The sequence below is a fragment of the Antechinus flavipes genome, chromosome 3 (assembly GCF_016432865.1).
Source record: "Antechinus flavipes isolate AdamAnt ecotype Samford, QLD, Australia chromosome 3, AdamAnt_v2, whole genome shotgun sequence".
Classification (NCBI taxonomy): Eukaryota; Metazoa; Chordata; class Mammalia; order Dasyuromorphia; family Dasyuridae; genus Antechinus; species Antechinus flavipes.
This window is the reverse complement of record NC_067400.1, coordinates 625,576,380-625,602,650: the sequence shown is the minus strand read 5'-3', so window position 1 is coordinate 625,602,650 and position 26,271 is coordinate 625,576,380. Positions and strand designations below refer to the sequence as shown.

General features: G+C 46.8%; 1 protein-coding gene across 1 annotated transcript; it reads left to right on the top strand.

The window, feature by feature from the left end:
• Positions 1 to 1,159: 1,159 nt before the first annotated feature.
• LOC127556625 (zinc finger protein 260-like) lies at positions 1,160 to 24,333 on the top strand. The gene is made up of 6 exons (XM_051989887.1): positions 1,160 to 1,275; positions 8,952 to 9,168; positions 10,115 to 10,194; positions 18,985 to 19,111; positions 19,628 to 19,723; positions 21,174 to 24,333. Exons 2-6 carry the CDS (start codon positions 9,135 to 9,137, stop codon positions 22,835 to 22,837), a joined length of 2,001 nt encoding a protein of 666 aa, XP_051845847.1. The 5' UTR covers positions 1,160 to 1,275; positions 8,952 to 9,134; the 3' UTR covers positions 22,838 to 24,333.
• The last annotated feature ends 1,938 nt before the right edge of the window (positions 24,334 to 26,271 follow it).

The window sequence follows — 26,271 nt, the reverse complement described above, 5'->3', positions numbered from 1 at the left end:
CTAGACATCATAAAATCATAAGAGACTTTCTATATCTCTTAGTTCTAAGAGAACTAACCACAATTTAGGAGCCACAACCATAAAAACATCGAAAACTTGGGACAGTATTCCAGAACACAAAGGATAGAGGCTTCCAGTGAATAATTACTTACCTAAAAATCTGAGTATTATCCTGCGAGGGATAAATACTTTAACGTCATAGAAAACGTCCATGCTTTCCTAGTGAAAAAATCAGAGCTACACAAAAATTCCGAAGTGCTAACACAGGTGTCCAAAAAACATAAAAAAGTGAATGTGAGCAATCATAAAGGACAAATCAAGATAAACTTTATACTTTAATATGTGGAAATGACAAATATACTCCCTCTGAATCCTATCATTACCAGGGAGCAAAGGGGAAATATTAGATATTAGCTAATTAAGGCCCGTTTGCCTTAATAGAAGGTATCTACAAATACTGAAAATCTCAAAAGAAAAATGGAAAGTGAAAAGAAAAATAATAATTTATATATTATATACATATAACTTGTATATAAAGAAAAATAATATGTAATAATAATAAAATGGGGGAGAGGAGGTTGCAGAACATTTTCTCCCATAATTGAGGTGTAGGAGTCTATACAAACTAGGAGAGAAGGGTTAAGTGGAGCAGCAGATATTTGAACCTCCCTCTTATCTGAACCGATCAAAGAAGAGAGAAGTTGGGTACCCGTGGCCCCGTGGAATTTAGGGGACCCAATTCGCGCGGCAGGGCTCGGACTTCCTCACCCACCAAGAACTAACACACTCCGGCCAGGCTTTGTCTCAGCAAACTCAATGACACGAGGCCATAGATCATAGGGGGGATGCAGGGGTCGGGGGCTTAGCAAAGGCATCCTCAGCCGCCTCCTCTGTAAAACGGGCACACCTGGAAGGGATGAGAAGCCCCAAAGCACGGAGGTGTGTCCCGAAACCCAGAGGGAACCGGAAGAGTCGGGCTCGCGGCGAGAGCGTAGGCACAGAAAGGGAAAGCGGGAAGCCCTCTGCGGGCACAGGACTTAGGGTAGCGCGCCAAGCCGCCCCTCGGTGTAGTACGTGCCCACACTGCCCCCGCCCTGCGCACCGCCGGCCCAGCCGAACGCCGGGAACTGTAGTCCGGGAACGAGGTACCGTGTGCGCAGGCGCAGCGGCCGGGAGCCGGCGTTCCGCCATTGGTGGCCGGCCGGCTCTGGAGGCTCATTGTGGCCGTCCCGGCAAACGGTCCTCGGACTGACGGGGAGGAGAGACCCGGGACGGGTGAGTGAGGATGGCGGGCCCGGCCCGGCAGCCAGTTCTCTGCTGCTGACGCTCTCCTCCCATGTCGCCCTGGCTCATCTTGGGCGGCTTCGCCGGTGCTTTGTCTTCAGCCCGTGGGGGGTCCTTGGAGCGCCGAGTGCGCCTGCGCGGGGTTGAGGGGATGGGGGTGGGGGTCCCCCCGGGGAGTTGTAGGCTGTGTCTGGGAGGGTGGGTGCGGCAGGGGGCGTCTCTAGGAGAGTCTTTTGGGGGAGACGGGGCAGAGTAAAGGGGAGGGGGCGATGGAGACAATGTTTCTACGGGAGAGGGTTTGTTGGGTAGTGTCTATAGGGGAGGGGCCTGGGGCGTGGATGCGTCTTCTATTGGGGAGGTCCTGGGGGCACGGAGGGAGGACGGGGGAGAAGAGGAGCTCTCGGGGCAGGACTCAGTGTGAGGAAAAGTGCCAGAGGCATCACCTGTGGTCTGGGGGATGGGGGTATTTGTGGAAGCGTGTGGGGGACTGGGCACCGGGCAGACAACCTGGGGGCAGGGGTCCTGCAGGGAGGCAGCCTTAGCCTTTGGGGGCAGGGGTCCTGCAGGGAGGCAGCCTTAGCCTTTGGGGGGAGGGTCCTGCAGGGAGGTAGCCTTAGTCCTGGGGAGAGGGTCCTGCAGGGAGGCAGCCTTAGTCCTGGGGGGAGGGTCTGCAGGGAGGCAGCCTTAGCCTTTGGGGGGAGGGTCCTGCAGGGAGGCAGCCTTAGCCTTTGGGGGGAGGGTCCTGCAGGGAGGCAGCCTTAGTCCTGGGGGGGAGGGTCCTGCAGGGAGGCAGCCTTAGTCCTGGGGGGGAGGGTCCTGCAGGGAGGCAGCCTTAGCCCTGAGGAGAGAGGGTCCTGCAGGGAGGCAGCCTTAGCCCTGAGGAGAGAGGGTCCTGCAGGGAGGCAGCCTTAGCCTTTGGGGGGAGGGTCCTGCAGGGAGGCAGCCTTAGTCCTGGGGGGGAGGGTCCTGCAGGGAGGCAGCCTTAGCCTTTGGGGGGAAGGTCCTGCAGGGAGGCAGCCTTAGCCTTTGGGGGGAAGGTCCTGCAGGGAGGCAGCCTTAGCCTTTGGGGGGAGGGTCTGCAGGGAGGCAGCCTTAGCCTTTGGGGGGAGGGTCCTGCAGGGAGGCAGCCTTAGCCTTTGGGGGGAAGGTCCTGCAGGGAGGCAGCCTTAGCCTTTGGGGGGGGGAGGGTCTGCAGGGAGGCAGCCTTAGCCTTTGGGGGGAGGGTCTGCAGGGAGGCAGCCTTAGCCTTGGGGGGAGGGTCTGTAGGGAGGCAGCCTTAGTCCTGGGGGGGAGGGTCCTGCAGGGAGGCAGCCTTAGCCTGAGGGGGGAGGGTCTGCAGGGAGACAGCCTTAGCCTTTGGGGGGAGGGTCTGCAGGGAGGCAGCCTTAGCCTTTGGGGGGAGGGTCTGTAGGGAGGCAGCCTTAGTCCTGAGGGGGGAGGGTCCTGCAGGGAGGCAGCCTTAGCCCTGAGGAGAGAGGGTCCTGCAGGGAGACAGCCTTAGCCTTGGGGGGAGGGTCCTGCAGGGAGACAGCCTTAGTCCTGGGGGGGAGGGTCTGCAGGGAGGCAGCCTTAGCCTTGGGGGGGGAGGGTCCTGCAGGGAGACAGCCTTAGCCTTTGGGGGGGGGTCCTGCAGGGAGGCAGCCTTAGTCCTGGGGGGGAGGGTCTGCAGGGAGGCAGCCTTAGCCTTTGGGGGGAGGGTCCTGCAGGGAGACAGCCTTAGCCTTTGGGGGCAGGGGTCCTGCAGGGAGGCAGCCTTAGCCTTTGGGGGCAGGGGTCCTGCAGGGAGGCAGCCTTAGCCCTGAGGAGAAGAGGGTCCTGCAGGGAGGCAGCCTTAGCCTTTGGGGGGGGAGGGTCCTGCAGGGAGACAGCCTTAGCCTTTGGGGGGAGGGTCCTGCAGGGAGACAGCCTTAGTCCTGGGGGGGAGGGTCCTGCAGGGAGGCAGCCTTAGCCTTTGGGGGGAGGGTCCTGCAGGGAGACAGCCTTAGCCTTTGGGGGGAGGGTCCTGCAGGGAGACAGCCTTAGCCTTTGGGGGGAGGGTCCTGCAGGGAGACAGCCTTAGCCCTGGGGGGGAGGGTCTGCAGGGAGGCAGCCTTAGCCTTTGGGGGGAGGGTCCTGCAGGGAGACAGCCTTAGCCTTTGGGGGGAGGGTCCTGCAGGGAGGCAGCCTTAGCCCTGGGGGGGAGGGTCTGCAGGGAGGCAGCCTTAGCCTTTGGGGGGAGGGTCCTGCAGGGAGACAGCCTTAGCCTTTGGGGGCAGGGGTCCTGCAGGGAGGCAGCCTTAGCCCTGAGGAGAAGAGGGTCCTGCAGGGAGGCAGCCTTAGCCCTGAGGAGAAGAGGGTCCTGCAGGGAGGCAGCCTTAGCCTTTGGGGGCAGGGGTCCTGCAGGGAGGCAGCCTTAGCCCTGAGGGAGGAGGGTCTGCAGGGAGGCAGCCTTAGCCTTTGGGGGCAGGGGTCCTGCAGGGAGGCAGCCTTAGCCTTTGGGGGGAGGGTCCTGCAGGGAGGCAGCCTTAGCCTTTGGGGGCAGGGGTCCTGCAGGGAGACAGCCTTAGCCCTGAGGGGGGAGGGTCCTGCAGGGAGGCAGCCTTAGCCTTTGGGGGCAGGGGTCCTGCAGGGAGACAGCCTTAGCCTTTGGGGGCAGGGGTCCTGCAGGGAGGCAGCCTTAGCCTTTGGGGGCAGGGGTCCTGCAGGGAGACAGCCTTAGCCTTTGGGGGCAGGGGTCCTGCAGGGAGGCAGCCTTAGCCTTTGGGGGCAGGGGTCCTGCAGGGAGACAGCCTTAGCCTTTGGGGGCAGGGGTCCTGCAGGGAGGCAGCCTTAGCCCTGAGGGAGGAGGGTCTGCAGGGAGGCAGCCTTAGCCTTTGGGGGGAGGGTCCTGCAGGGAGGCAGCCTTAGCCTTTGGGGGGAGGGTCCTGCAGGGAGGCAGCCTTAGCCCTGAGGGAGGAGGGTCTGCAGGGAGGCAGCCTTAGCCCGGGGTGGGGGGGGTTTAGGAGAATCTCTCTAGGCCCAGGACCCTGAGCTCCCCAGGCTCCTTCCTGACAATCTCTCTTGCTTCCCCCCTCTTCCTCCCCATCGCCCTAGGTCTCTTCCTCCTTCCCACTGCCCACCACGCCCAGCTGCGATCTCTGGTACCCAGAGCCACGATGGGGTTGGCCCAGCTGCCCTTTCCGCCGGGTCGCCAGCCTCCTGGCCCGGGCCTCCCTCCCCCCACTCCTTGCCCGGGCTTCCTGGGCTCCTCCTGTTTCTCTGTGTCCGGGAAGGGCGTCTCTGACTTCGCCAGGCGCTCCCTCCGGCCCGGGTCCCCTCCCGATGTCAGGCCCTCTCACCGCCGGCTCCGGCCCGGGTCACTTGTGTGTCCGGGGTCCCCTCCCCATGTCAGGCCCTCTCACTGCCGGCCTGGCCGCCCTGGGCTCTTAGACGGTGACGCGCATTAATGTCCCGCACACGTGTTGCACCACCTCGGGTCTGACAACCAACAAACCCTTTCCTGAAATGCCCGTCTGCGCGTGGGCGCCTGTGCCGGCATTAGTGTGGAAGAGCGTTTGCCGTCTATAATCCAGCGCCCCCTCTGGCGGCTCATCCTGGCCTGCCTCGGGCTCTCGAAGGTCGCGTCCTGGGAATCCTGGCAGGCCGGGCCTGGCCCCGTCCTGTGTCCCGGGTCCAAGGCTAGTGTAGCCAGAGGCAGAGGGACTTGGGGCCCGACCAAGTCCCGGCTTCTTCGTTAAGTTCCTACTCCCCGGAGGCGACACCGGCAGGTGAGCCCTGCCCGAGGAGCTGGCAGACAGCGGGCACCGGGTGCGAGATTGTCAAGGAGAAGGTCCTAGCAGCCAGGGAGCTCGGGGAAGGATGCGGGCGCATTACCTGTAGGCATAAATGCAAACATGCCCGTGATGTGTGTACACATAAACATGCGTGTGTCGTAGTACATAGTTACACGTCATACTTAGGACCGTTCCTGATCTGCACATCTATGTTCATATGTAATTAACATTTCAGAAGAGAATGTTTCCATTTATAATGAAAACCATTTGATTTCTATTTCATTTTTAATGCACAAAATCCATGGGAGCTGATGTGATTTCCAGATGAGATGGTATAGAAAAAGAGGTTTTGAATGCCGCTCAGGAGTGGAGTTGGATTGTGGAGGTTGAGAGGGAGCCAGTGAAGGTTTCCGGTGGGAAGGTGACGGTCCTACATGGGTTTTAGGAAGAACACGTTGGCAATGGTACAGGATGGACTGGAAAGGAGAGACCTGGAAGGGAGGTCGGTCCGAAGGCTGTGGGGGAGGCTAGAAGTGAGGCGACACGAACCTTTACGAGGCCGTGGCTGTGCAGCAGAGGGAAGAGGACCTAGGAGAGACGTTGCAGAGGTCTTTGGCCACAGATACGTGTGTAAGGATGAGAAAAGAGTCACGGACACCGGGGGGTGGACCTGGTTCCTGGTAACATGCCCTTGAGTAATAGGAAAATGGGGAAAATATTGCGGGGAATGGGAGCAGAGGAGAAGATGAAATCTACTTCAGGCTCACTAAATTTGAGATGCTTAAGGGACGTCCAAAAGCCAGTAGGTGATAGGCTGGAGCTCAGGAGAGAGATCAGAACTGAAGACGTAGAAGGGAATCATTTGTAGGACCTGTAATTAAATCCATGAGAGTGGGGGCCCGGGGCAGAGCCTTGGTAGGTCCTCTGAGGATGCAGCAAAGCAGCCTGAGAAAGAGCGGTCAGAGGAGTGAGAACCGGGACTGAAGAGGGAGGAGAGGGGTTGTGGGCCGTGACACATGCAGCAAAAGGGTCAGGGAGGACCCTGGAGCTGGTGATTGATATCATGGGCAATTTTGGAGAGGACAGTTTATTTCCGGTGATGAGGTTGGAAACCATGTTGCCAAGGGTTGGAGAAGAGGAAACGGCAGCACCGAGGAGAGTTTCCTTGGCCTGCCTCCTCCCCCCGCGCTCTCCAAGCTTCTGGGACCTTCTAGTACTTGGAAATGAAAGGCTGTCCTGGCCGGCGTCATCACCGGCCCCCCTCCCCAGCCCAGCCCGCCTGGAACTCTCTCCCTAGCCCCTCCGGCTTCCTGTCACAGCTCAGATCCTGCTGGCTGCAGGAAGCTTTTCCTGTCGTCCTTAACTCTGGTGTCTTCCCTCTGTTGAACAGCTCCAGTTGGAGGGTCATTTCCCTCTTCCTCTGGCCACTGGCCCCGGGGGCTCTGGAGTGGGAAGGGAGGCGGGGGACTACACGGCGCCCTCCCTTAGATCCAGGGCCTGTTAGTGTCACGGTCCTCTCCAAGAACGAAGAACAAACGGCAGCAGCTCCAGCTTATCCCCTGTATCACTTGTTTATACACAGCTGTTTGCCCTGCTGGCTGTCCCTTTAGGCTGTGAGCAGGGACTGTTTTCCCTTTCTTTCAGTCCCCAGGATTTAACACCGTGTCTGGTACAAAGTGGTGCATAATAACTGCTTACTGATGGAGAAGGGGGCGTAAAGGATGAGAGCCTTGATGAATCAGGATCCATCATTTTGAGGATGAGGGAGATAAGGATGTGTTTGTAGGTAGTAGGGAAGGAGCAAGTAGACAAGAGATGGAAGACAGGGAATGGGGGTACCTGAGATGGGGAGGGAGAGGCCTGCCTTGGCGAGGATAAGGGCTGCCTCTTTGTGTGTGAGAGAGAGACAGACAGAGAGACAGAGACAGACACGGAGATGGAGACGGAGACGGAGACGGAGACGGAGGAGGCAGTGGGGGAAGGAGGTGTCTGAGGGGTAGCAGATGAGGGGAAAAGAAGCTTCAGCTGAACTTCATATTGTCAGTGAGGTTTGTAGGGAGTTGGAGGTGTCCGGGTTAGGACTAGGGACCTTAGGAAGCTGTGGAAGGACTGCCTTGCTGCAGAGAGGGCCCAGTGAAGATTACCCGAGAAGAATTTGTAGCAGACTCGGTCGCATCGTTTGTAACTTGGTTCCACTCCATTCGGCGTCCAGGAGCAGGGACGGTGGTGGGTGGTGGGAGTGACCCACGGGTGAGATTGGCAAGGGGAGACTACCCGTAGGTCAAGTGGGCACCCTGTTGGAACATAGAGGTAGTGCAGAATCAAGCCAGTTTGCCAAGAGGGACTAGGGAAAGCAAGAGAGCAGTCAGGCAGGGGTGGCTTGGGAAAGGACGGAGAGTTGGGACGATTTGAGGCCCCAGAAAAGGCTTAGAGTTAGAGGGAGAGACAGAATGACAAAAGGCTAAGAGGAGACAAAGGCAGTTCAGGCTTCCTCAACATGGAGGGACAGTGCTCGGGGCTGTGGTAGGATCACAGAGGAGCACTGCTCCGGGCTGTGGTAGGATCACGGAGAAGCACCGCTCGGGGCTGTGATAGGATCACGGAGGAGCACTGCTCAGGGCTGTGGTAGGATCATGGAGGAGCACCGCTCGGGGCTGTGGTAGGATCATGGAGGAGCACTGCTCAGGGCTGTGGTAGGATCACGGAGGAGCACTGCTCGGGGCTGTGATAGGATCACGGAGGAGCACTGCTCGGGGCTGTGGTAGGATCACGGAGGAGCACTGCTCGGGGCTGTGATAGGATCACGGAGGAGCACTGCTCGGGGCTGTGGTAGGATCACGGAGGAGCACTGCTCGGGGCTATGGTAGGATCACGGAGGAGCACTGCTCGGGGCTGTGGTAGGATCATGGAGGAGCACTGCTCGGGGCTGTGGTAGGATCCAAGCTCTGAGGATTCTCTAGGTGAGAGGTGGGGAGATCCTGAAGTAGTCAGGCTCCAAGCATTTGTTCGCATCTACTGTGAAGACAAAGGCAGAAGGAGGGCTCCTGCTGTCACAGGGCTCACAGCTGAGTGGGGAGGGCAACAAAAATGGGGGCCACCCAAAGGCTTGGTGGGGGGTGTTTAGTTGGGACTTGAAAGAAGCCAGAAAATGGAGATGAGGAGGAGCAATGGTCCAGGCAAGGCCGACAACCAAGGGAGGGGGATGGAGGCTCTTCCTCCCTGGGCTGAAGGCTTTGGGCAGAGGAGACAGGTGTAAATAGGTGAGAAGGGTCAGGAGGAAGGCCTCTCCCTGAGCCCGGGAAGGTCGCTGTGGAGCAGGGAGGGAGAAAGGGCCGAGATGGGGCCCTGGAAGCCACCAGACTTGGCAGGTGATTAAATGGATCTCGGGGTTGTGAGTTCGTGGGCCAGAAAGGTGGCGGAGGCCATTGGGGAGAAGAGAAGCTTGTGTTCTGGACATTCCCAGTGGGGGAGTTCCCAGGTTTTCGGGTGTGTGGCTGGAGGTCAGGAGGAGCCTGTGAGTATCCCCATCACAGAGGTGATCATTAAGCTGATGGGAGCGGATGCAGATTCTCAAGTAAAAGGGCTGTCATCTGAACTGGGTTCCCCCAGTGAGATCATGTGTCACTCGTGTGTGTCGGGCAGCCAGGGGGCGCAGTGGACCTGCCCTGAAGCCAGGAGGACCCGGGTTCAAGTCTGGCCTCAGATACTTAACAGACACTTGACCTTGGGAAAGTCACTTGAGCCACTTGCCTTCCTCCCCCTCCCCCCCCCCCCAAAAAAAAATAGGTGGGTGTGTATCTGGAGGTCCGCTCCCCTAAACGGTGTTTTGGCCCAGAGCTAAATCTGATGTGTTTGACAAACGTCTCCGACTCCACAAGCGATTCTGAGTAACTGTGTTGGGTTTTGCTCTTTCAGCTCCACCCAGAGGCGGGGAATGAGACGGTGCGGTTGGGCAAGGCTGCGTCCTCCCGGGGACTTCATCGGGACCTTTGAGTGAGACTGATGTGAACAAGCAGGGCCTAGGGCTGCCGTTTCCTGCCGCTCCGTCCCGGGGATCCAGCACTCGGGTAACATCAGCTCTTCCAGGAAGGGGTGACTATGGAGAACGTGGCTGTGGTGATTGAAGAAAGAGGTGAGAATTGTGCGCGTGTCGGGGGGTGGGGACCGGCATCTCCCCCGTTCCCCTTCCCATTGGCCCCCCACGTCCACGTCTCGGTCCAGTTAGGCTGCACTTTCTGGGCTCTGTTCCCCGGCCCTGGCCCGCCCAGCGCCTGCGTCCTTTTGTCTCTTAGTTTGGTTGATCAAGATTGAGTTCTTTAAAAAATCTCTTTGTTAAAGCAGTGCGAGAGTGAGAGGAAGCACAAGGTGCGGCCGCCGGGCCACGAGCTTGCAGGCCGCACAAAACTTAATGAGGTTCTCTTTGGGGACCCCTCCCCCAGGCCGTCATTTTGAAGGTGACTGCTTGAATCCAGGTTTGGGGCTTTCCTTTTGCCCCCACTTAGTTTTCTCTCATTGGATGGGGCCTCTTGTTCTAGTCCGCCCCTCTGTGTCATCCGGCAGAAAGCACGGCCCTCGCGTCTCCATGTTGCGGGGGGCCCTTGGACAGACCCTGGGTGTGGGCCACATCTCAGCCCCCTCACACTGCGGCAGGCTGGACCTGCAGGGAGACCCCAGGCAGCCCCTGATCCGGCGCTCGCCCCCGCTCTGATCAGAGTCCCCCTCTCTGAGCCCCTGCAGCTGTTGCTGACCCCGATTCGGGCGTTTCCACTTGACAGAGAGCTTCCATTTGTATCGTCTCCCTTGGGCCTCTGAAGACTCCCTGCGTGGGAGTCTTTGTCGCTCTGGAGGCCGGGGTGACAAGGGTCTGGTGCTCTTCTGGTCACTGGCAGAGCCGGGCAGAATCTGGGGCTGCTGAGTCCTCTCTGCTGTAAAGCGGCAGCTGCAGACCAGGCCACAGACCCCGAGCCGCAGGTTCCTCCTGGATGTCCCGTCCCTGCTCTGGGTCTTCTCCATATGAGCCCGGCAGGCCCCGGCCTCTGTGTTAGTCGTGTCTACTCCTGCTCCTTTTTCTCTTTCAGCCCTGTCTTTGCAAGACCCCGGCCTTCCCCGAGGGAGTGGAGAGGAGGAGGAGGAGGAAGATGGGCTGGCTGCGTTCCAGGTAAGTGCGGGGACAAGTCTTCCCCTTCTGCCTGGGCAGGTCCTCCTCTGGACCCAAACCCAGGGTGTTGCTTCCTTTCCCCGGCCCTGACCTGTTCTGACCAATAATGTAAGTTTCTTAAGGCCCACAGATCCTTAGAAAGCGTCTCTTCCAATGCCCTCATTTGGCCCCAGAGGAATATTTTTCCCCCGAGAATGAAGTGCTAGGGCCAGACCTAGGAGGGGCAGAAAGGGTCTCATCCCCAGGCTGCTTGTGCTTTTTCACCAGACTTTGTAAATTTTCTTTTTGCGTGTGTGTGTGTGTGTGTGTGTGTGTGTGTGTGTGTGTGTGTGTGTGTGTGTTAATTTCCAGTTATATATAAAAACAAGATTTTTTTGGTTAAAAATTTTTTTTCTTATTTCCTTATGGATCATGTTGTGAGAGAAAAATAAGAACAAAAAGGAAAAACCACGAGGAAAAAAAACAAACAAGAAAAGGGAGGGGAAGGAGTGCACATAGCTTGTGTGGATTGATCTTCACTCCACATGGCTCCCTCTCTGTATGTGAATGCCTTTCCCATCCCAAGTTTATGGGGGTTGCCTTGGATCACTGAAGAGTGAGGGTTGGCCACGGCCCACTCCCACCTGGCCCAGCACCTGCAGGGTTGGCCATTTAATCATTGAGAGACAACAGGATCGGGACAGACAGGACATGCTCTGAGGACGGGGGAGGGAGCTTTTAGTTTGGGTTGGGGTAATCAGTGAAGCGAGTTCAAATCCAGCCTCCAATCCCCATCAGCCGGCCGATATCTTAACCCTGTTCTGCCTCAGTTCCTTCATCTGGCCCTGACAGAGGGCTGTGGTATGGTGATCGTCCCTCGTTCTCGGAGGCCCCCAGTGTCTCCCAGTCGTGCATACAGTTTCTTATTTTTAACTTTTATTTAGTTATTTTTTTATTATAATAAGTTTATTTTTAATTCACATTGCTTTATGAATCATGTTGGGAAAGAAAAACAACAACAAAAAGGAAAAACCATGGGAGAGAGTAAAAAAACAAAAAAGAAGTGAATGTACTACGTGTGTTGATTTACATCCAGGTTCCTCAGTTGTTTTTCTGGGTCCAGATGGCATTGTCTGTCCAAAGTCTATTGGGATTGCTTGGGATCACTGACCCACTGAGAAGAACCAAGCCTCTCGTGGTTGATCATCACCCATTCTCACTGTTATTGTATAGCGTATTCCTGCTTGTTTCGCTCAGCATCAATTCGTGTCAATCTTTCCAGGCCTTTCTCTAATCAGCTTGTTCACCATTTCTTACAGAACAATAATATCCCATTACCTTCATGTACAACATCATGTAACCAATTTCAGAGCGCCCCAGAGAGACCTTGAGAGAGTCCTTGTATCCTTCTTTCTGACCACCACGTGAGCTCTCCCTGAAATGGCCTTGCAGGCATTTAGACAGCCTTCGAGTAGGCTGCTGGGCACACGCCCATTTGCCAGTCATCTGGGTTGGACCCAAGGGAGGGAGCTCCAGAGGGGAGTGGGGAGCCTTCCTCAGGAAAGTCCCACCAGTTGCAGAGACAGGATCTACTCTGTAGAGATGCTGGTCTTGGAGCTAGTCCATAGAGATGCCAGTCTCGGATTTTATCTCTGGAAAGGCTGGTCTTGGATCTAATCGGGAGAGACGCTGGTCTCGGATCTAGTAAATAGAGATGCTGTCTTGGATCTAGTCTAAAGAGATGCTGGTTAGATCTAGTCCATAGAGATGCTGGTCTTGGATTTAGTCCAGAGAGATTCTGGTCTCAGATCTAGTCCATAGAGATGCCAGTTAGGATCTAGGATGATGCTTGCTAGGCCAGGATATCAAGAGCCTGGGTTTGAATCTCAATTCCCATAGTTCCTATAGAAACAAGTCACTTCACTCCTTCCCAGTTTTATCAACTATAAAATGGTGGTGGTTCTTCTAGGAACCTTTCTTAAAATTATTGTGAGGATCAAAGGAGAAACTGTAAGGAAACATTTCTTTTTTTTTTTTGTACTAATAAAATTGGGGTTAGTTAAGTGACTCGCCCAGGGTTACACAGCCAGGAAGTGTTAAGAAGTGTCTGAGGTCAGATTTGAACTCAGATCCTCGTGACTTCAGGGCTGGTGCTCTATCCACTGCACCACCTAGCTGCTCCTGTTTATAACCATTTGAAGTGCCTAATAGCCAAGCCCCTTCCTACCTTTTAAATCTTGTGCTTGGCTCCCCTCCCCACGTCCCACAGGCCATCCACACTGGCCTGCTTGGAGATCCTCAGACACAGCTCCCCGGCTCCTGGCCTCCTTTTTGTTCTGGTTGTCCCCTGATACCTCTGCCTGTTGGTCTTCCTGGCTTCTACTTGCATTCGCCTGAAATCCTTCCTTCCATAGGTCCTTCTATGTATTCCCTCTGTATCTTCTCCATACCAGTTATCTACATGTTCCTTCTTTCTTTAGAAAGGAACCATCTGTGCTTTTTATTTGTGTCCTCAGTGTTCAGTCCAGTGTCTGGCACAGAGTTAAGTCTTGAGAAATGCTTTCTTTTCTGATTCACTGACTAAACCTTCAAGCCCAATGCAAATAGTAGTTGTTAATGACAATAATGATGTCATTTATTATTATTATTATTATTATTATTGGCTTTACCAGTATCATCATCCTTATTCCTAAATTGAGCTTTCTAATTATAGTTCCCTTCATTCCTCATAGTGGTACCTAAGCTAAGTAGCTTAGAACTAAGTCTTTATTTTGTAGGTATTTGTAATGAACTAAAACCATGATTACTTTTTTTTTTTTGAATTTCTGTGTTGTCTTTTTCCTTGTAAATATTTTTCTTCCACCAGAAAGTTCAGACCTAGAGGGATGGGGGGAGAAGAGGAGTTGTTTTTGTACCTTGAAAAAAAATTTTTAAATAATATAAAATATTTAGGAATTTAGCTACTGATACATTATATTTCATGGAACTATACAACATTTTTATAGAAATAAAGACAGACCTTCAGAATTGTAAAACTATTAATTGCTCATAGTTGGGCTATATCAGTATAATCCAAATGATAATATTGTTGTCCTCAAAAGGCTCCAAATCCACATTACTGTTAGGAAGAAAGGACGTAGCTATTTAACCTGATACCAGATTGTTTGCTGTCTTGAGGAGGGAAAAAGAAAAATTTGAAACACAAAGTCTTGCAAAAATGAATGTTGAAAACTATCTTTACATGTAATTGGGAAAATAAAATATTATTGAAAATAAAAAGGAATAATAAAAGGAAGGATGTGGAAAGGAAATTGAGGAAGTAGGTAACCAGGCACTACCATATTATATGATGCATAGGTTGAAACTTTGTGGCGCGGTTCCAAATTTCTTTCCAGTCACTTCTTTTTCTCCCCGCCTCAAAATCCAATTTCTTTTATGGAAAGGTTGAATCTATTGTGATAGCTCTACTCTCTCCCGACTTCTAGGCTTGCATCTACAACTCCCCAATAGACATGTTGAACTGGATGTCTCATAGACATCTCAATAGGTGCAAAATTGATCTCGTCATCCCATCTCTCAGCACTTCCCTATATTTGTGAGGTCCACTCCCTCAAGCTGTGCTTCCTGACTCCTTACTCTCACCCTCCTCCCCCAACCCCATCCACTCTCTTGCGTGGCCAGTAGATTCTGCTAGCAAGTCTCTCAGGTCCCCCTTTTCCCCTCTCCCATTGCCATGGCCCAGATTAATAGACTTGGGCATGGCCCCTTCCTGCTTCTCCCTCATCCTCCACTCTGCTCTCAAAGTGATCTTCCTTAAGCTCAAATCATATCAACTCCACGGGCTCCCTTTTATCTCTGGAATCAAATATACAGTTCTCTCTTTGGGTTTTATAGCCTCGCCCTGTCTTTCTAGTCTCAAGTATTCTATGATTCTGTGACTCTGATCTTGAACAAGATACTTCATCTTCCAACTTCCAGACTTTTCATTTGCTGTCCCTCATAGCTAGAATTCTGCCCCTCCTTGCTTACAAAGGAAACCAATTACATTGAAATAGTTATATTTTTTTTAAGTTCACAAACCTCATAATGACTCTAGATTTGAAATTGTGTCCAAGTTAGTAAATTGTCATAACCTTTAACCCAGCTAGTACATGGTCTGTACTTGAAGTTAAAGAGGAAGATGACTTCATATGTAAGAAATATATAGTAACTCTTAAATTTTTTTCAACAGTATTTTATTTTCCAAATTGTTTTCAAAATTAATTTTTGAAAGACTTGGTGTTCCAAATTTTAATGAAAGATTAATAAATATGTACAATTCTTCTAAACATATTTCCGTATTTGTTATGTTGTGCAAGAAAAATCAGACCAAAAGGGAAAAAAGCAAACAAAAAGTGAAAATACTATGCTTCAATCCATATTTAGTATTCTCTCTGGATGTGCATCTTCTATCCTAAGCTGTTGGAATTGTCTTTAATCACTGTGTTGTTTCTTCCAGTCTGTTTTGTAAGGAGTTAGGTGATTTTTCCATTTCACTAAATCTATTTTTAAGGAGTTTTCTTCAGATAATTTCTGATTTCCTTTTCCAAATTCTCCTGCAAAGTTCTCATTTCCTTTCTCCATTTTTCTTCTAACTCTTCTTTTAAGATCTTTTTGAATTCTTCCAAGAGAGCCGTGTGAGATGGAGACCAACTTATATCACCTTTTGGGGCTTCATCTGTAAACACTTTGCCTTGATTATCCTTAGGGTTTGAGGTCTGTTCTCTGTCTCCATAAAAGCTGTCTAAGGTCAGAGTTCTTTTTGCTTTTCGGTTTTTAAAAGGTTGAGGTCTGCTTTTTGCAAAGGAGCAAAGAGGAGATTGTTCCAGGCTTCCCTTGCAGTGGCTTCACGTTTCCCTGGGGCCAGGGCTGCTGACTTCCTTCTGGTGCTGGGTAATTATGGGGCTCGGGGGCTTACTGTTTGCCTTTTGTAATTGTGTCTCACAGCTAGAATGCTGATCCACTGGCTTCTAATCAGGAGAGAGGAGCCAAGGCTGCTGTATCTTGGCTGAGAGTCTCCTGGTTCCCCAGCATAGAAACACCATATTGCCCTGGGGCTGCGTCCACGCCAGGCCACCTTCCTCCCCCCTACCCTCCACCCAATTGAAACAAACCTTTTCTGAAGTTCTTCCAAAATAACTTCTGCAGGAAATTTGTTACTTCAAATATTTGTGGATTCTGTCGCTCCAGAACCTGTTCAGAGACTTGAACTGGTCCATCTGTGGGACTTCAGGAAGAGCTCAAAGACCTATCTACTCTCCACTCTGCCCCTAACCATTTTATTGTTGAGAAGAGCCAAATCCATCACAGTTGATCATCACATAATCTTGTTACTGTGTAAGATGTTCTCTTAGTTCGGCTCATTTCACTCAGGATCAGTCCATCTAAGCCTTTCTAGGATTTTCTGAAATCAGTCTGCTCATCATTTTTTTCTTTTTTTAATAACTTTTTACTTTCAAAATATATACAAAGATAGTTTTCAACATTCATCCTTATAAAACCTTGTGTTCCCATTTTTTGCCCTCTCTTTTCTTCCCCCCACTCCCCTAGATGGCAAGTAATCCAATTTGTGTGAAACATGTGCAATTCTTCTATACATATTTCCACAATTATCGTGCTGCACAAGAAAAATCAGATTTAAAAAATGAGAAAAATTAAAAAGCAAACAAACAATTAAAAAGGTGAAAACATTATGCTGTGATTCACATTCAGTCCCCACAGCCCTCTCTCATCACAAACTTTTTGGTTTTGGCCCGAATCACCTCATGTTAAAGAAAGCCACGTCCATCAAAATTGATCATCTTATAATCTTGTTGCTGTGTACAACGTTCTCTTAGTTTCTACTCACTTCACTCAGCATCATCTAAGTCTCCCCAAGCCTCTTTTAAAATCCTCCTGCTGATCGTTTCTTACAAAACAATAATATTCCCTAACATTCATATATCATAACTTATTCAGCCATTCCCCAACTGATGGACATCCATCCACTCAGTTTCCAGTTCCTCGCCACTACAAAAAGAGCTGCCACAAACATTTTTGTACTTGTGGGTCCCTTTCCCTCCTTTATGATCTCTTTGGGATATAAGCCCAGTAGAACACTGCCGAGTCAAGGGGGATGCACAGTTTAATAGCCCTTTGAGCCTGCTCATCCTTCCTTCCTTTCTTTTCTTTTGTTCTTTTTTTTTTCCCCTGAGGCAATTGGGGTTAAATGACTTGTCCAGAACCACACAGCTAGGAAGTGTTAAGTGTCTGAGGCCAGATTTAAACTCAGATCCATCTGACCTCAGAGCTGGTACCCTATCCACTGCACCACCTAGTTGTCCCATCATCATTTCTTATAAAACAATAATATTCTATTTCATTCATATCCTATAACTTATTCAGCCCTTCCACAACTGATCGACATCCACTCCGTTTTCAGTTGCTTGCCACTACCAAAAGGACTGCAATAAACATTTTTGCATATTTGAATCCTTTCCCCTTTTTTGTGATCTCTTTGGGACATAGATTCAGGAGTGACACTGAGCAGCAGCTCTTTTTGTAATAGCCCCAAATTGGAAACTAAAAGGATGGCAGAGAACCAGCAGATTGTAATATGTGAATGGAATGGAATATTATTATACCAGAAGAAATTAGGAAATATTTTCACAGGAAACTAAGACTTTTATAAACTAATGATAGCATTAAAAAAAAGTAAACTTTGAGAAACTTTAGAGCTCTAATCAGTGCACTGGCAAACTGCCAATCCAAGAAGTGAAGTTGAAGCACCTCTTTATCTCCTGTCAAGAGAGATGATGAACTCACATGTAGTGAGAGAGTTACTCTTTGGGTTATGGCCAGTGTGAGGATTCATGTTGGACTAACTACACACCTGTTTATTGATGGCTTTGTTTCTCAAGTTGGTTTTTCTTTTTTTGAATTTGCACTATTGAAGGGAGAGGAGATGTTAGGACAGATTGTCATCCTCTTTATCGTCATCATTATTACCTCCTACATGGTAGGCATTGGGCTAAGTACTTTACAGATATTAACTCATTACATCCTCACTACCCTGGGAACTGGGTGCTGTTATTGTTCCAATTTTACAGTTGAGGAAATGGAAGATAGCATCTAAGTCCTCATGAATCAACAGAAGTGGGTAGGATTTATTCCGATTTGTCAGTCCTTGGCAGTAGGAACTCTGGCCTCTCGTTATCAGCTGCCTTGGTTCCCCTCAGCAGGAGTTACCACCATTGACCTTCTCTTTTTCTCTGCTCCTTCCTGGAAGAGCACCTGTGGAGCTCCATCATTCCTTGGAAGATACCTGTTTTACATGAAGATCCCCACATCTCTTTCTTAGCTCCAAGTATTTAGTGATCCTTTTTGCCCTTTCTGTGACATTTTTTATCCTCCATTCTCCTAGCACAGACTCGGGATTTTCTGCTGCTTAAGATCCTTTTTCTTTTTTTCACATTGAAGCCCTTCCAATATTCTTTTCTTTTTCTTTTTCTTTTTTTTTTCTTTTGCTTTCAGGAGTACATCATCCTTATAACTTAGGTCAGAATCATTCCTTAGGCCCCTTTGTCTTTCCTTCTAGGACATAAGCAGTAGTCATTGGGTCTTGGCAGAAATATAAACATTACAGATTTGGTTGCAGTACTCTGCAAAATCCAGCTCACTTCCCGACCCTTCTAGGAATGGGATCTTCAATCCTATTTTTTCCCTTTTGTACTACTAAGTCCCATCGAGACTTACTTAGTAAAAATTTGTATGGGCTTTCAGCTCTTGAACTAGCAAACTCCTTATTGGTGAACTCCTCCTCATGAACACAGTCATACCTAATTCCAGTTGTATTTTCTTATTATAAATATTCCATTTTCCTTTTTTGTCCTACAACCTTCTCCCAAGGAAGACTCGAACTAAGTTATACTTATTAGGTTCTAATAAAACCAAACTGGATGCCACGCTTGGAAATCTGATACTGTCCTACCTGTGATCCTCACTTCTGCTTCTCTATATCCCTTTCCTGCTCTTGCTACTTTCCTTCCCATCTTTATAATACTGCTTGTCTTTTAAATATTAGATGTCTTCTCTTCCACGAAATCTTTTTTTATTCCCTTTTCCATACTCTCAGAGCACTTATTTTGTATGTTTCTTATCCATTCTTCTCATTTCATATTGTAATTATTTTATATTTCATTATTTCTAACTACGCCATTGTTTCCTACTTGATTATCAGCTACATGACAATGGAATCCAAGGTTTTACTTCATTTTTTAGGACCTACTAGTGCTTTCCATGTAGAAAATGCTTATTGATAAATATTTAAGGAAGTAATTAAAGTAGGGATAAAGGAATTTTGCCCTGTCAATAACAGATATAAAGGAAATAGTGTTTTGGAAGAGGTAGCAGCATCACATCTCTTAACTGTAAGCAGGAACTTTGGGCATCTTGTCATGGTTTGTGCTCTGCATTTTGCCCCGATTAATGTGATGTTTTTGGCTGAGATTAATATTTGAAGTTTAAGTACATATATATTGACTTAAAATTCATTTTGACTATATTGATGTCTTATTTAGAAGTAAAGTTGGGCTTTAGGGAGATAATCCATGAAGCTCGAAGTGAATTAGAGTCAGGTGATGACCACAGACTACCAAGTTTATGTCAAAGGAACCTTGGTATTGTTGTAATATTTGACACGAGGTCCTCAAAACTCCCAGTGATAGCTATCCACGCCCCATCCATTGTCTTTGTGAGAAGTAAGCCCGACCTGAGCAAGAGTTTTTGTTTCAGGAACCATTGACATTCAAGGATGTGGCTGTAGAATTCACCCAGGAAGAATGGGGCCAACTGAACTCTTCCCAGAAGAACCTCTTCAGGGATGTGATGCTGGAGAACTACAAGAACTTTGTCTTCCTTGGTAAGGACGGACAGCTTTCCTCATGCCTCACCACTTATTCATTGGAGCATCTTTGCATCTTCATTTGCTAAAGTCTGAAGAACTTAACCAACACTATGGCTTGGTATGTAGAAGACGTAATGGGAAAAGATTCCTAATTTTAAGGTCCGAGAGATAGTGCGTTTCTATTTGAAGGAGAAAAGCCTTTGTTTTATACAATTATAAATCGCTTTCATTGTTCTGAACCTGACATTCTGTCTTGCACACATAAGTCAAAGAGTCCCTTCTGAAATCTTATGTAAATACATGGAAAATTCTCTCGTGGCAGAAATTGGATCCAACAAATTAATTTTAAGGCACCACTGTGAGTCACTTGTCAAACTTCCTGGGAAAACACTTCCTTGAACATCCTTCCTAAGTCCATTGTACCAAGGCCTTCCCTAGCAAACCTCTTTTCCCAGAAGAGAAAGTGAGGTGGGATTGAATTCTTAGACGAGTGTTTGCCCTCATCCCTTTCCTTTGTTTCCCTTTGAGCAGGACTTCCGGTTTCCATGCCAGCGGTGATCCTGCTGTTGGAACGGGGAGAGGTGCCACGGAGCTCAGAGGGAGAGGAGTCCAGAGGCATTCTTTCAGGTGAGGGCGGAGAGCAGAGAGGCTGTAGCCATTGTAAGCTAAAGTCTCTTTGAAATGCTGGACCTTCAGCTGATCTTACAAGTCTCCAAGACCCCTAGCTATTATGAGCTGATTAGCCTATATTAGTGCAGGGGCTTCCCATTTGGTCTCCTGGCCTTGAGATCCCCCTTCTAATCCATCTTCCCCAGAGCTGCCAAAGTCATTTTTCTTAGACATTTATATATATGGATGTATAATATCTTACACGTAGCACAGCAGTTAAATTTACAAAGGGCATTTCTTCTCTGTGGAATAGTATAAATATTCTTATCACTATTTTATGGATAAGGAACCTGAGGCTTAAAAAGACTTTGGCTCTTGCAGTCACATCTTAGTGCCAAGTGGGCTTCAAGCTGGTTTTCTGACTCTTTAAGTCTGTACTTTTATCATCAGTCATGTTACCTCCCTTTCCTTGATCCAAATCCAGGGATATTTTCTCAAATCTTAATTTCCTTTGCCCATTCCCAGCCTTTGATCATTTTGACCAATCCTTTAAATCTTTTATTCTCCAAATTCTCCAGTCCTGTCAACCATTCATTATAATATTTGGTATGTTATTCCATATCTATAAATATTTTGGTAGAATCTCTTTGGAAACATTATAGTTTATATTATGTCTCTAAAATTGTTTCATCAAGATCCAACCCAGGTCACTTAATGTGGCCTAATGTAGAATCAATCATCATGGAATACAAAGAGGTCAGGACTCTTTATGTTCTGGACACTTTACATCTATTAATACAGAAAAAGAATTTTGTTTATTTTGAGAGACTCAGCATTTTTTTGTGATACTCATCTGTGTTGAATTAAAGCTCCTCATGTTTTGAACCTTAAATCAGATGTCTCCAAGCATGTACTTATGTAATTGATATTTTGAATATTACTATAGTACTTGATATTTTATCTTGTGAAATTTTACCCTTTTTCTTTTTTTTCATTATCCTAGCCTATTGAAATGTTTTTAATATTAAATTAAAGACTCAAAATATTGGCTGTTGCTCACACCTATATGTCACTAAGAAATGAATAAAGGTATATACATCTTATGTTTTTATCAGAAGTGTTGATGACAGTTTTGGACAGGACAGGACCGAAGGTATAAACCTCTGAAGGACATCACTAAGATAGATTTTCACGTTGACATTAATCCATCTTAACGTTTCCAGTAAGGCTGTACAAACTACTACAAATCTACAAGGAGATTCTATTACCCATCTTATATGGAGGGGAGAGTTAAGAAATGTAGATTAAAAAATAAATTTAGTTTAATTTTAAAAGTCAAAAATGTGCTTTGCCTTTTCAGATTGGGCATCTTTTTCCTGATGGAAGAAAGAGAATCTAGAACTTAACCATAAAATGCTTTTCATTTAGTTAACAGTTGATATTGACACTTGTAGTTTTTGTTTTTCAGATTCCATCAGGCAGGAGCCTGTATGTAAAGTCAGGAACACAGCTCCAAAAAGAGACAGTTTCATGGGAGTGTCATCTAAACAAAGAGTGGTAGCAAAGACTGGTGGTAGTAGCTGGAACTCTGATATGGGAAAAGTTTGGGAACACAATATAATGTTAGAAAATCAGAAAGACAAGCAAGAAAGACAGTCGAAACAAGTCACAGTTGCTCTCAGCAAACCCCTTAATGAGGCAAGTGTCCTTGAATATAATACATTTGGGAGAAGCTTTCAACATGGGCCTATCCCACAGCAGAGAATTCATACAGGAAGAAGTCTTCACAATTATGATGTCCTTGGAAAGAGCATTAAAGAATTTTCAGATCTAATTAAATGTAACAAAACCATCTTAGGGAAAAATCTTTCTAAGCCTCTTGGTTACCACTCAGGTCTTATTCAATATCAGATGATAAATACTAAAGAGAAACCCTTTACTTATAGTGAATATGGGAAAGCTTTCAACCAGAATGTAAACCTTAATAAAACAGTTCATGCTGGAGAGAAACGCTTTGAATGTAATGAATGTGGGAAAACCTTCAGCAACAATTCATGCCTTACTCTTCATCAGAGAATTCATACTGGAGAAAAACCCTTTGAATGTAATGAATGTGGAAAAGCATTTAGCCAGAAATCAAACCTTACTCTACATAAGCGAATTCATACTGGAGAGAAACCCTTTGAATGTAATGAATGTGGGAAAACTTTTAGCCAGAAGGGACACCTTATTGAACATCAGAGGATTCATGCTGGAGAAAAACCTTATAAATGTAATGACTGTGGGAAAACCTTCAGCCAGAGAGGAAACCTTAATGAACATAAAAGAATTCATACTGGAGAAAAGCCCTTTGAATGTAATGAATGTGGGAAAGCCTTCAGCCAGAGGGGACACCTTACTGAGCATCAAATAATGCATGATGGTGATAAACCCTATAAGTGTAATGAATGTGGGAAAGAATTCAGCCATAGGACATCCTTTATTTATCATCAGAGAATTCATACAGGAGAAAAGCCCTATGAGTGTAGTGACTGTGGGAAAACCTTTAGCAAGAATTCAAATCTCACTCTCCATCAGAGAATTCATACTGGTGAGAAACCCTACAAGTGTAATGAATGTGGAAAAGCCTTCAGCCAGAGAGGACATTTTAATGAACATCAGAGAATTCATGCTGGAAAGAAACCCTATAAATGTAGTGAATGTGGGAAGGCCTTTAGCAAAAACTCCAACCTTACTCTACATCAAAGAATTCATACTGGAGAGAAACCCTATGAATGTGGTGAGTGTGGGAAAGCGTTCAGCAAGAAGGGGCATCTTACTGAACATCAGAGAATTCATGCTGGAGAAAAACCCTACAAGTGTAATGAATGTGGAAGAGCCTTCAGCCACAAAACAACCTTTATCAACCATCAGAGGATTCATACGGGAGAGAAACCCTATGAATGTAATGAATGTGGGAAAGCTTTTAGCCAGAGAGGAAACCTTACTGAACATAAGAGAATTCACACTGGAGAGAAATGTTTTGAGTGTGGTGAATGTGGGAAAGCTTTTACTCATGGGTCATCTTTCATTCATCATCAGAGACTTCATAATGGAGAGAAACTACACAAAAGAAATGAATGTAGAATGTAATGGAAAGATGGCTGAATTTGGAGTCACAAAATGTGGGTTCAGATTCTAGCACTAGTACTTGTTATCCATGATACTTGGGCAAATATCAACCATTCTGGGCTTTATTTCTTTCATTCACAAAAAAAAGGGTTATGTGCTTGTTTTTTACAACTCCCCACAAGAGTTATAGATAATCACAAAGATTCATTCCAGACATTTATCCACAGTACTGTTAGGGTGGGGAAAAAACAGGCAAAGGAAAAAGAAATTCCATAAATGCGATGAATATAGGAATGATTTCAGCATAAGTTTAATTTTTAAGAAGCATTAGATAACTCGTATTACAGATAAGCCCTAGCAATGCAGTGACAGAGGGAAGATTTTTGAAGTGTAGATCATTCTTCATCAGACACTTCAAGATTTTTATTGAAATCTGTTTAATAGCTGACTCACAGGTTTTAAAGCTTGTAATGCACTTTACATACATTATTTCATTTGAGCTTCAAAACAAATCTGGGAGGCAACTACTACAGATATTCCCATATTACAAATGAGGAAGCTGAGACCCAGAGATTATTTGTCCATCATTACAAAGCAATAAAAGCGGGGAGGATTTGAATCCAGGTCTTCCTAACTCCAGGTTTAATAATTTCCACTACCATTTGCTGCCTCTCTAGTAAATCCACTCAAATGTTATTTAGCAAAATAAGCTTCAGAAACTTCTTGTTACAAATAAAAGGGAGAAATGACCTAAGGTGACTTTATTTGCTCAAGTTGGGAAATGTTAAAATGGACACTACCTGTCTGAATTCAGATTATTCATCTAATAGAATCATTTTGGGAACGCAATCTGTCAGTTAACATGAAAAGTTACAAAAGAAGTAATAACTTTTGAGTCATGATCTGTACTAGGGAATATACCCTAAAAATGTTATCCAAAATTGTCAAGGATTTTCATAGCAGAATTATTTAAAATTGTTTTTTCTAAAATGGAAACAACCTAAAGTTCAACAATAGGGAAATAGTTAAATAACTTCTATTACATTATGTGGTGAAATATTATGAGGTTATTAAGACTGACAAGTATGAGCAAAATAGAAATCTGAAAAGACCTTTATGAAGTAATTGAAACTGTGAAAAAGAGAACCAGGAAAATGGCATATACTTAATGTAAAAAGAATGGACATTGGGAGTCCTGACGAAGACTTAGAGAATGACTGAAAAGTAATGACATTTCCTGCATTGAAATTCATTATTTAAGTGTAAATAGTTGCAAAGCAAGTTTAATTGGTTGTGTTGATGTCTGATACTGATTGTAATTTAAAAAAATAAGACTGGGCCCATCTTTAAGTTTGACTTAGGTAGCATGATGTAGTGGGACTTGCGATCAGGAGGCCTGGGTTTGAATCCCTGGGGTATAACTTAATACCATGTAACCCTGAACAGATCTTTACCTCTCAAGAGCCCAAGTAATTGTACTTGCACTATTGTCTATTAATAAATGGGTTCCATTATAACTGTTGTTTTGTCCTGGTTGAAAATGTTAGAATCAAGAAGCGACCTCAAAGATCATGTAGTTCAGTTCCTTTATGTGACTAAACACTCATTTGGCTTAAGGGTAGGGGAAATAACAAAGCTGGTATTTTTGGATTCTGTTTCTTAGAGAAGAAATTCAGAATGACCCATTCTGAGAAATTGGAAAGGTCTAGGAGCCTTGAGGTTAGCTTCTTGGGAGAACATAAGAAATGGATGTAGAAACCCTCAGCATGGCTGGGAGAGGTCTCAACACTGAAGGCATGAGATTCGTGGGCTTGAAGATGCTTTTTGCCCACCCACTAATCCCAGTGACATGGGCATCTGTATAATTTGCAAGTGCACAGCAACAACAAATTTGCCACACTGAAATAAAGCCTTGGAACCCATTAGTATTTAACCCTTTCCCCTAAATCTGCCCGCTCCAGCCCTACTTAATGTTAGATGTTTTTCAAAAGTTCTTCCTCGGCTAACCCACATGGGATTTTCCCAGGATTAGCTATATCCCAGCTCCCCAAATAAAGCTTTGCTCTAATGTCCCTTGTAGGAGTTTTCTTGGCAAAGATTCTGGAGTGGTTTGCCATTTCCTTCATTTTATAGGATGGGGAAAGTGAGGCAAATAGGGTAAAGTAAGTTGGCTAGAGTCACAGTAAATTAAGCCGGATTTAATCTGAGAAGTTCCAGACACTATCCACAGGACCATCTGACTGCTCTCTTGCTTACTTTCTCTTAGTCCATATATACACCAACACTACAATAAAGGATCAAAATTAATGCAAACGCACATTTCTACAAGTAATTAAGTTGTCATTAAGTTGTCCCAATATATAAATGTATAGAGTAGTCTGAGGAGCGTCTTTAAATCCCCTAAACTATCTGCAGTCAAGATCGATAGACTCAGCAAATTAGAATCAAATCTAGGGAAAGCTTATTCTGGATTCTCTAGACTCATGTGTAAGGGCAGTATCAGCTAGTTCAAAATAATAAAAAAGATTGAAGTATCTTCATTCCACCTTAATTTTGAAGTAAGTGCAGAAATAAGCCTCTTTCCTTGTCTTTTCCATCTTCTACCACCTTTATTTCCTAGTTTCACATATTTTCCTACAGAGGGGCCTTAGTTCTGAGGACCCAGATTTGTTAAATGGTCATTACATTGTACTAGGTAGACACTATGAAGATAAAGGCAAAAACAAAATAACTTTGACCTCAAGAATATTAACATGTAAGGTGGGTGCTAACATGAATATGGATACGTATGAGATATTTGTATATCTAATTTTTGGGGAAGGGTGCTTGCAACTGGAAGGATTTCTAGTGCCCCTTAGGCTGATATTTTAGGAAATTGAGGATTACATGAGGCAGGAGATGGGGCGCACATGCTGGGCACAAGCCACAGCTAAATGGGTATTCCAGACTGGTTAACAGAGAGAACAGTGCGCAGACCAGATGGGCTGAAGAAGCAGGTGTTTGTGGCTGGCTTTAAAAGCCAAGTACAGGAATTTAATTGATCCTGGAGCTTCTTGAGCATGGTAGTGACAGAGGCAAACCTAAGCTGTGAGAAGATGGATTCGGCAGTTGTAAGGGGACCAATGAAAAAGCTATTGCAATAGCCCAGGGAAATCTTTAGGACCATTTTGTCTATCTACTTGTAAACACAATTAACGAATCCCCTTCCTTTCCATCTTCTGTTCCTCTCTCTTCTGCTCACCTGAAAAGTAAGTCCCCTTCTCTGCTTAACTGCTCCTCAAAGATACTTCCTCTGTGAAGCCTTAATTATTACTATGGAATACACCAATATCCCCATTTTGTGAACTGTGATATTGTATTTAACTATATAGTTATGTGTGCATGCGTGTGCTAATTACTTTTGCTTCCCAACCAGATTGATTGTAAATGTCTTTGAGAGCTAAGGCCTTTTATTA